Raw genomic sequence first — 10,960 nt, 5'->3', positions numbered from 1 at the left:
AAGTTGACCTTTGCGGACAAATCTGCTGCCCACAATCTGGTGGAAGTTAAGTTGATGTTTTGCGGACCAATCTGCTGCCCACAATCTGATGGAAGTTAAGTTGACGTTTGCGGACCAGTCTGCTGCCAACAATCTGGTGGAAGTTAAGTTGACGTTTGCGGACCAGTCTGCTGCCCACAATCTGGTGGAAGTTAAGTTGATGTTTGCTGACCAATCTGCTGCCCACAATCTGGTGGACGTTAGGTTGATGTTTGCAGACCAGTCTGCTGCCCACAATGTGGCAGAAGTGAAGTTTATGTTTGCAGACCAGTCTGCTGCCCACAATCTGGTGGAAGTTAAGTTGATGTTTGCGGACTAGTCTGCTGACAACAGTCTGATGGAAGTTAAGTTGACGTTTGCGGACCAATCTGCTGCCCACAATCTGGTGGAAGTTAAGTTGATGTTTGCAGACCAGTCTGCTGCCCACAATCTGATATAAATTAAGTTGATGTTTGCGGAGCAGTTTTCTGACAACAGTCTGGTGGAATTTAAGTTGATGTTTGCGGACCAGTCTGCTGCCCACAATCTGGTGGAAGTTAAGTTTACATTTGCGGACCAGTCTGCTGACAACAGTCTGATGGAAGTTAAGTTAATGTTTGCGGACCAATCTGCTGCCCACAATCTGATGTAAATTAAGTTCATGTTTGCGGAGAAGTTTTTTGACAACAATCTGGTGGAAGTTAAGTTGACGTTTGAGGACCAGTCTGCTGCCCACAATCTGATGTAAGTTAAGTTGATGTTTGTGGACCAATCTGCTGACAACAGTCTGGTGGAAGTTAAGTTGACGTCCAATTTCACTGTGGGCCATCTCGGTACTGTTCATTCCAATTATTTGCCATCTTTGGGTTTTGTTAAGACTTGAAAGAGCCATCGCAACACATTCCAACAAAAAAAGTATAGAATATCATTACCTTCTCCAATGTGTGACCAGGTGGATGTTTTTAATCAAGGTGATACCCCTACTGTGCTGTCCTACTTGCTGGGTATGCATCATTGCTTTGGCCGAGTAATTAAATTAAAATACAGCTGTGCATGCAGGGTTCTCGCGCGCACGCTCTCCATCATAACAAACCGAACACGTGATTGTGGTTGATGCAATTTATTTATGTGACATCATGGGACACATGTGAGGTGCAAACCTTTGACAGATAAATGCTGAATAATTACATGTCCAATTCAGTGACCTAATCAGGTAATGCTGCATTGTGGGGAAGATTTTCATATCGCTATTTAACTGTGGAAGTAACATTCAAAACACCAGGTGTGTCCACCTCCGGCAGCAATCACTGCATTGCACTGTCATCACATCGACTGTGTGAGCACTCAAATCTGAACCTTGGGAATGGCATTCCATGTCCGAATCAGCTCCTGTTGAAGCTCATTAAGGACCCGTCGCGGTGTTGGCAAGGTTCGAATGTGACAATCAATGATATTCCAAAGATGTTCAATTGGATTTAAATCTGGGAGATGGCAGACCTCTGTGCCAAGACATTGACGTTGGCATTGACAAGAACATTCCTTGTTTGAATGGCCCTGTGAGCAGGAGTGTTATCATGCATAACGATGAGTTGTGGACCATGTTGTTGAAGGAACATCTCATTAAGGTGTCGATCTCCCATCGGATCGCCATGGATACGGATCAAGTTGGTGAGAAAGGTTTCAGCAACGCCACCCACATCATTACACTTCCACGTGGAATATTTGTGGCAGCCTCGACACAGACGGGCACATCGCTCGTTACGTCTTCTGTAGATCCGTGCACAGACTTCATGTCATTCAAGGAGAAACCTGGATTGTCCACTGAGAAGAACGCTTGCCCGTTGCCTCCATGTCTATCAGACGTGCTGATTTCATGACTGCAAGCTTTCTTGGATGTGTCGCGGTGCTAGTCGTGGCCACTGAACAGGAAGACGAACACAAGTCACTGCATCATGGAGATCCCTCTATACTGACATATCTCTGGTTCATGCAGTGGCTTGATAACATGTTCTGAGGTCATAAACAGTTCCCTCACATTAAAGAGCCTTGCAAAAAAAAGCACACTTGGGGAGTGAGCTCATCCTTCCATTTAATCTGGAACCGACTCCCTTTGATCAATGTAGTCAGGTATCGGAAGTCCTGTGAGAACGCTCATTTCTCCATCCCAAAGTGCAAACGTTGGCAGGAGCGGCTGTGAGAACGCAACGGCGAGAGAGAATATGCAGCGCTTTACGGCAGCATCGTAGAAGGACAATGATCCCCCGTCGTAGTCGAGCATGAGTCCCAGCCAGCGCAGTGAAGGGCGTGGACCCAATGGCACGTCCGCGCCGTTGCCTCTGATGATGCAGGAGCCACCCCGCACACGACACAGTGACCATGCCACGGAGGTGCCACCCAGCCAGGCTTGTCGTGGTGTCGATGTGTTGGCAATGCCAACAGCAAAGCTGCAAGAGCAACAGGAAATCCCCACAATCACCTTTCATATCATGGTCAGCATGTCAGCCAAATATGCACGTTTTCATTCAAAATCGCTTCCACTTGTGCTGCCACCCACCAGGTGCAGTTGTGAATGTGCACCTCCCAGTAATGCCTGCCACTGTCCAGGAGCAGGTTCCCAGCCACGGCATAGTTTCCACGGGAACCGTGTAGCCTTCTCGTCGGGCCCTCTCCTCCATGCACTGACAGCTCGTTGTGCGAGATGCGCAGCTTCTTGTGTGCCGATTCAGCATCCAGCTTGAAAGGCTGGCCTACAATAGGAGGGAGGACACCTCAATAGTGAAGATTGATTCTAATTATTCTAATCTCTTTGTAAGCATTATCATCACTAGGGCGTGCCCGTACGTGGGTGCAAAAAAACATGCGTGCAAACAACAACAACAAAAAAAAACTTTGAAACCACGTGGCAGTAACGACCACAGAACCCCCCCCCCCCCCTCTATTTACATGAAATGGTTTGGTCCATTCGCAAAGCCAAAGCGAACGGCTTGCGAGTACGGTAGAACCCCCCCCCCCCCCTCTATTTACATGAAATGGTTTGGTCCATTCGCAAAGCCAAAGCGAACGGCGAACGGCTAAATCGCCATAGCTCGGTAACTACTTCTCCGATTAATATGAAACCTTGAAAAGGCACATCCTCAGGTCCCCAGCAATATACCTGGCAAGTTTCAAGTATATCGGACCCGTGGTTGTCGAGAAACAGCGGTCACAGACACACAGACACACAGACACACACACATACACACACACATACACACAGAGATTACTGGAATTATAGATAGATGAGAGGCCGGATAGCATGACGGGGGGGGGGGGGGGGGGGTGAGAGAGAGACAGAATGAGACAGAGAGAGTAAGTGAGTGGGAGTAGTGAGTGAGAGAGATAGAGAGAGACAGACAGAGCCAGAGAGAGTCAAAGAGCGAGAGCGAGATTAAGAGGGAGTGAGTGAGAGATTCAGAGAGTGAGAGTGTGAGTGAGTGAGAGGGAGTGAGTGAGAGAGTCAGAGAGCAAGATAGAGCGCGAGATTGAGAGGGAGTGAGTGAGATAGAGAGAGAGAGAGACAGAGAGACAGAAAGACAGAGAGACAGACAGAGACAGAGAGATTGAGAGGGAGTGAGTGGGAGAGTCAGAGAGTGAGAGAGAGCGAGATTGAGAGGGAGTGAGAGAGACAGAGTCAGAGAGTGAGAGAGAGAGTGCGAGATTGAGAGAGAGTGAGTGAGAGAAAGAGAGAAAGAGAGTCAGAGAGCGAGAGAGAGAGCGAGATTGAGAGGGAGTGAGAGAGAGAGAGAGAGTCAGAGAGCGAGATTGAGAGGGAGTGAGTGAGAGAGTCAGATAGCGAGAGAGAGAGAGAGAGCGAGATTGAGAGGGAGTGCGTGAGAGAGTAAGAGAGCGAGAGAGAGATTGAGAGGGAGTGAGTGAGAGAGTCAGAGAGCGAGAGAGAGAGAGCGAGATTGAGAGGGAGTGAGTGAGAGAGTCAGAGAGCGAGAGAGAGATTGAGAGGGAGTGAGTGAGAGAGTCAGAGAGAGAGAGAGAGAGATTGAGAGGGAGTGAGTGAGAGAGTCAGAGAGAGAGAGAGAGCGAGATTGAGAGAGAGTGAGTGAGAGAGTCAGAGAGAGAGAGAGCGAGATTGAGAGAGAGTGAGTGAGAGAGTCAGAGAGCGAGAGAGAGCGCGAGATTGAGAGGGAGTGAGTGAGAGAGTCAGAGAGTGTGAGAGAGAGTGTGAGTGAGAGAGAGTGTGAGAGAGAGTGTGAGAGAGAGTGTGAGAGAGAGAGTGTGAGAGAGAGAGTGTGAGAGAGAGTGTGAGAGAGAGAGTGTGAGAGAGAGTGTGAGAGAGTGTGAGAGAGAATGTGAGAGAGAGAGAGTGAGAGAGTGAGAGAGAGAGCGAGAGAGAGAGAGCGAGATTGAGAGGGAGTGAGTGAGAGAGTCAGAGAGTGAGAGAGAGAGAGAGAGCGAGATTGAGAGGCAGTGAGTGAGAGAGTCAGAGAGCGAGAGTCAGAGAGTGAGAGAGAGTGAGTGAGTGAAAGGGAGTGAGTGAGTGAGAGAGAGTCAGAGAGCAAGAGTCATAGAGTGAGAGAGAGAGTGTGAGTGAGTGAAAGGGAGTGAGTGAGAGAGTCAGAGAGCGAGAGTCAGAGAGTGAGAGAGAGTGAGTGAGTGAAAAGGAGTGAGTGAGTGAGAGAGTCAGAGAGTGAGAGTCATAGAGTGAGAGAGAGAGTGAGTGAGTGAAAGGGAGTGAGTGAGTGAGAGAGTCAGAGAGTGAGAGAGAGAGAGAGAGAGAGAGAAAGAGAGAAAGTGTGTGAGTGAGTGAGATTGAGAGTGAGAATGAGAGTGAGCGTGAGAGGGGAAAAAAAAAAAGGGAGAAAGAGTAAAAGAGTGTATTCGCTGTCCAAAACTATGCAGTGGTATTAGGCTTTTATTTATTTATTTGTATACAAAGTCGAGGCTCGTGGAAGAAATAGTACACTGAACGGATCAGGACATAACAGGACAATATGAACAGCAGGGAGAGGAGAGAGAACACCAACAGCGGAGTTGAGAGACAAGATAGAGGGAGACATGGACAAACAATGTGTGTGGGGAGGATTGGGGGACAGAAATGGATGTATGGGGTGGACAAGATAGATACAGAAGGAAACTCTCAGGAGGGAAAAACTGAAAATTTGGAAGGATGAGGGATTAGGATGGGATTGAGGGTGAATGAGGGTAGAAAAGATCATGGTTTAGGATTGGGGTTTAGGGACAGTCTGAGATGGTGATGATCAGCTGTCTTGAAGACCTGGAGGGAAGAATGAGCTTGAAGAGGATGTGGAAGTTGATTCAACAGGCGTGAAAAAAGAAGAGCAAATGAGTGGAGGTGAGCAGTGATCCTGGATTTAGGTCGTTTCACCAGATGGGAGTTGGCGGTGGACCCTGTGGGCCCTGCAGAAACCTGAGAGGGACAACGCACGAAAAGAGCAGGGGGTGCAAGACCAGAAGATCAACCATTGAGCATATCGTGAAGGTCCTATTGAGAAGGTGTGCATCTTATGCCATGACTCCATGAGCAACTTCTCCATGCTGGAAATCAGTTCAAGCCGGAACTAAGCTTCATAATCCCCATTCGCATGGCAGCTCAATGTAGAAGTCGAGTTGTGTACCTATAATTACGTACCTATGCCACAAGCCACATTGTTGTAACAACAGCCACCCATTGGCAAGAATCGTATTTGGCATCACAATTCCGGTGCAAAGATCACTTTTGTGTCTCTGGTTAGAGATTCAAGCAAAGCTTTGTGAACTGGGAAGTGACATGCCAAATTCTACATCATGGCAGACTTCCTGCACCTATAAGAAAACAGGACGTTGCTCTCATGACATATTTTCTCCCCGTACTCTTTTTTGAAGTAGGAATGCCATAAAGAAATGTATTAGGACTTTTTTGTTTCTGATTATAAATGTATGACCTCTCCACCTCTTTAAAAAAAAAAAAACCCCCCAAAATGACCACCCTGTGTCAGATAGTCTACCTTCATCAAGAGAAAGGATGTTGCAGCATCATTATATGTCAGGAAGATGTAAAACTGTTGGGAGCAACCTTAACACAGATGAGACCCATCCTCGCTCTCACGATGGAAAGACTACTCAGTCATACTCATATTGTCAGCTTGTTTTGGGCAGACACATGCCAAAAATGGCATCTAAAGGCAAGCAACGTATGGACATCTGCTACATGGCGAAGTCAATCTTTAGAACCACTCTGTATGTGGTGTGCACTCACGCACACTGCCATGGGGGTACTGCTCTCCATTCTGGGCTGGAGCTGCAGCATTTCACTTGGCGTATCGTGTCCACAAATGACTTTGTTGATGGTATGTTGTTTTGGTTGGGTTAGACCTAGGGTTGGATCTTTGTGCGTCCTTTTGCTGATAAGAGTTTCTCGGTGTCATTTTTACCCTCGCCTGAGGAGAGAGCATTGCATTCGAGTCCGTTTGTCTGTTCGTTTGTCTGGTGCCTCCATTATGACGTCATAATTCGACAAGTACAAAACTTCATCCTATCAAGATGAAATTTCTTGAGTGTCATGTCGGTATAAATTGGAGGGGAAAAAAATAAATAATAATGATGACGTCATCGGTCAAGTGTTTTGGCCGCCATCTTGGAAAAACCGAAAAACTTTGCACCTCTATATCTCCAAAAGCGCTGAATATAAATTGGCTCATTGTAAAGAACTCTCCATGTGGAATGACATCTGTGAATAATTATGTCATAGGTGCCTCCATTATGACGTCATAATTCGACAAGTGCAAAACGTCATCCGATCAAGATGAAATTTCTTGAGCATAATCTAGGAATAAATTGCTGGAGAAAAAAATAATGATGTCATCGGTCACGTGGTTCAGCCGCCATATTTGTTTTAACACAAAAGCCTTAAAAACCACTGCAAATACATCCTGGTGAGGGTTTGCAATCTCTGATTGCTCTTTTTCTTGTTTATTAATGTTTTTCTTATTATAACAGCCAGTAGTGCATCGAGTGCTACTTACTATGGGTCTTAAGAGTGGCACAAGGACTGCTGCGGCTGCCAGCTTGATTGATGGCTCGCACCAGGAAGAGGTAACGTGTCCCGCTCTGGAGCCCATGGACTGTGTACTCACATCGGCGGACGTTGGGCACAATCAACCAGCTGTCTGCACTGCTGCACAGTGCTGCAAACAAAGATGTGGGAATATAGAAAGATAGTGTAACATTTATAGTGAAATGTTAAATCTGACAGCTCATTAATATAATTTGTGTGTGTGACAACTTCAAGCACATAATTTTGGGCCGCTCATTTGAGGGCGAGACAGGAGGCAGGACTAAACCACGAAATAAAGCACGCAACCAATGGAGAACAAGCAACCAATGGAGAACAAGTAACCAATGGAGAACAAGCAATCAATGGAGAACGAAGCCACGAATGGAAAACCAAGTGTTACGGATTCGTCACTTCCGTTGTTGTGGTTCTCATCCACTGTAAACATTTTTGGTTCCATGTACTATTATTGTTATCGTTTAAGTGAAATAGAAATTACTGTTTTCAAAAGGTAAAAAAGTTAATGTTTTAAAAAGAAACCGGAAACCAGATCAGGAACCAGACGAGGAAGAAGAGAAGGAGGGAGAGGAAGAAGAGGCGGAGCGAGTGAGGTGGACAAGGAGCCGAGCTGCTTGGAGGTTTGGAGCAAACGCTGGCGAACGGAGGTCACTAGCGAACTTTGGGGTTTCCTGGGAAAGGGATTCCCTGCGACAGAGTTGTTATCACTGTGACAGATAAACCTGCATGACAGGTTTTGCGGTTGATTCCGAAGAGAATCATGAGAATGCCGTTACGTCTCGAGAACGGACTGTTGGCCATTTTACCTCGCGCCTGATTTCGCATTGCTCCAGGTTTTCCCCCTCGCTTCAACCATTTCACCGCATCCAGACGTAACCTGGTGTGTGTGTGTAACGTGGATTTTGAGTGGGAATTTGCAGTTTGTCGATTGGGAGCCGTTGAACGTCCATAACCGAAGGTGTGTTTTCCCAGTCACCTCTTGAGGGTACCTTTGCCTATCTTTGGCAGTGTGACTGTCAACCGAACGGGATTCTGGTCTCGATACGACATCGTTCTGACGATCACTGAAGCGTGGCTCGACTTTCGCTTGATGCCGGGATGGAGACATTGGGAATGTTATTTTCGCTCACTTGGAGCACAGTGAGTTATATTGTACGAAACTGATGGTACCATCATAGGAATGATATATTGGTTGTACAATTGATTAATATTGTTATTGTACTGTTATTCTTGTGTGACTTTAATACAATACTTGTTTGTTGGTAACAATTGGTGTGGTTTCACCATTGATCTTTGACATACAGAATAACACATCTTTCTGCCGTGACTCCTCTCGAGGCTCGGAGGTACACCGTAACCGGGGTTTGGGGAGGAGCACGTAACACAAGCCACCAATGGAGAACCAAACCACCAATGGAGAACCAAGCCACCAATGGAGAACCAAGCCACCAATGGAGAACCAAGCCACCAACGGAGAACCAAGCCACCAACGGAGAACCAAGCCACCAATGGAGACCAAGCAATCAATGGAGAACCAACCCACCAATGGAGAACCAAGCCACCAATAGAGAAGAAGCAACCAATGGAGAACAAGCAACCAATGAAGAACAAGCAACCAATGGAGAACAAGCAACCAATGGGGACCAAGCCACCAATGGAGAACAAGCCACCAATGGAGAACAAGCCACCAGTGGAGAACAAGCCACCAATGGAGAACAAGCCACCAATGGAGAACAAGCCACCAATGGAGAACAAGCCACCAATGGAGAACAAGCACCAAGCCACCAATGGAGAATGAGCAATCAATGGAGAACAAGCAATCAATGGAGAACAAGCCACCAATAAAGAACAAACCACCAATGGAGAACAAACCACCAATGGAGAACAAACCACCAATGGAGAACAGCAATCAGTAGAGAACAAGCAACCAATGCAGAACAAGCCACCAATAGAGAACAAACCACCAATGGAGAACAGCAATCAATAGAGAACAAGCAACCAATGCAGAACAAGCCACCAATAGAGAACAAACAACCAATGGAGAACAAGCAACCAATGGGGAACAAGCCACCAGTGGAGAACAAGCCACCAAATTGATGGAGAACAAGCAAACAATGCAGAACAAGCCACCAATGGAGAACAAGCCACCAATGGAGAACAAGCCACCAATGGAGAACAAGCCACCAATGGAGAACAAGCCACCAATGGAGAACAAGCACCAAGCCACCAATGGAGAATGAGCAATCAATGGAAAACAAGCAATCAATGGAGAACAAGCCACCAATGAAGAACAAACCACCAATGGAGAACAAACCACCAATGGAGAACAGCAATCAATAGAGAACAAGCAACCAATGGAGAACAAGCCACCAATAGAGAACAAGCAATCAATAGAGAACAAGCAACCAGTGGAGAACAAGCCACCAATAGAGAACAAGCATCAAATGGAGAACAAGCAACCAATGGGGAACAAGCCACCAATGGAGAACAAGCCACCAGTGGAGAACAAGCCACCAGTGGAGAACAAGCCACCAATGGAGAACAAGCACCAATGGGGAACAAGTCACAAATGAAGAACAAGCAACCAATGGAGAACAAGCCACCAGTGGAGAACAGGCCACCAAAGGAGAACAAGCCACCAATGGAGAACAAGCACCAAGCCACCAATGGAGAATGAGCAATCAATGGAGAACAAGCAATCAATGGAGAACAAGCCACCAATGAAGGACAAACCACCAATGGAGAACAAACCACCAATGGAGAACAGCAATCAATAGAGAACAAGCAACCAATGCAGAACAAGCCACCAATAGAGAACAAACCACCAATGGAGAACAGCAATCAATAGAGAACAAGCAACCAATGCAGAACAAGCCACCAATAGAGAACAAACAACGAATGGAGAACAAGCAACCAATGGGGAACAAGCCACCAATGGAGAACAAGCCACAAGTGGAGAACAAGCCACCAAATTGATGGAGAACAAGCAAACAATGCAGAACAAGCCACCAATGGAGAACAAGCCACCAATGGATAATAAGCCACCAACGGAGAACAAGCCACCAATGGATAACAAGCCACCAACGGAGAACAAGCCACCAACGGAGAACAAGCCACCAACGGAAAACAAGCCGCCAACGGAGATGAAGCCACCAACGGAGAACAAGCCACTAACGGGGAGAAAGCCAACAACAGAGAACAAGCCACCAACAAAGAACAAGCAACCAACGGAGAACAAACCACCAATAGAGAACAAGAAACCGATGGAGAACAAGCCACCAACAGAGAACAATCCACCAACGGAGAACAATCCACCAACAGAGAACAATCAACCAATGGAGAACAAGCCACTAATGGAGAACAAGCAACCAATGGAGAACAAGCAACCAATGGGGACCAAGCCACCAATGGAGAACAAACCACCAATGGAGAACAAGCAAGCAATAGAGAACAAGCAGCCAATGGAGAACAAGCCACCAATGGAGAACAAGCCACCAGTGGAAATGAAGCCACAAAATTGATGGAGAACAAGCAAATGATGCAGAACAAGCCACCAATGGAGAACAAGCCACCAATGGATAACAAGCCACCAACGGAGAACAAGCCACCAATGGATAACAAGCCACCAACAGAGAAGAAGCCACCAACGGAGAACAAGCCACCAACGGAGAACAAGACACCAACGGAGAACAAGCCACCAACGGAGAACAAGCCACCAACGGAGAACAAGCCACCAACGGAGAACAAGCCACCAATGGAGAACAAGCCACCAATGGAGAACAAGCCACCAATGGAGAACAAGCAACCAACGGAGAACAAGCCACCAATGGAGAACAAACCACCAATGGAGAACAAACAACCAATGGAGAACAAACCACC

The 10,960-nt window shown here is 46.8% G+C and overlaps 1 protein-coding gene across 5 annotated transcripts in view; it reads right to left on the bottom strand.

The window, feature by feature from the left end:
• Window positions 1–1,122: 1,122 nt before the first annotated feature.
• Window positions 1,123–10,960, bottom strand: part of LOC137438222 (E3 ubiquitin-protein ligase Midline-1) — an 86,334-nt gene continuing 76,496 nt past the window's right edge. For all 5 annotated transcript variants that reach the window (XM_068133296.2, XM_068133295.2, XM_068133299.2 and 2 more), the window contains 3 exons: window positions 7,035–7,196; window positions 2,573–2,765; window positions 1,123–2,462 (listed from right to left, as the gene is read on the bottom strand). In XM_068133296.2, coding sequence (XP_067989397.1) covers window positions 2,108–2,462; window positions 2,573–2,765; window positions 7,035–7,196 — 710 coding nt within the window. In that variant the 3' untranslated portion in view covers window positions 1,123–2,107. The remainder of the gene's footprint in view (window positions 2,463–2,572; window positions 2,766–7,034; window positions 7,197–10,960) is intronic.

Source organism: Myxine glutinosa, chromosome 12 (genome assembly GCF_964187855.1).
Source record: "Myxine glutinosa chromosome 12, kmMyxGlut1.1, whole genome shotgun sequence".
NCBI lineage: Eukaryota > Metazoa > Chordata > Myxini > Myxiniformes > Myxinidae > Myxine > Myxine glutinosa.
Note: the sequence above shows the minus strand (reverse complement) of the source record. Positions and strands in the feature narration are given on the sequence as shown.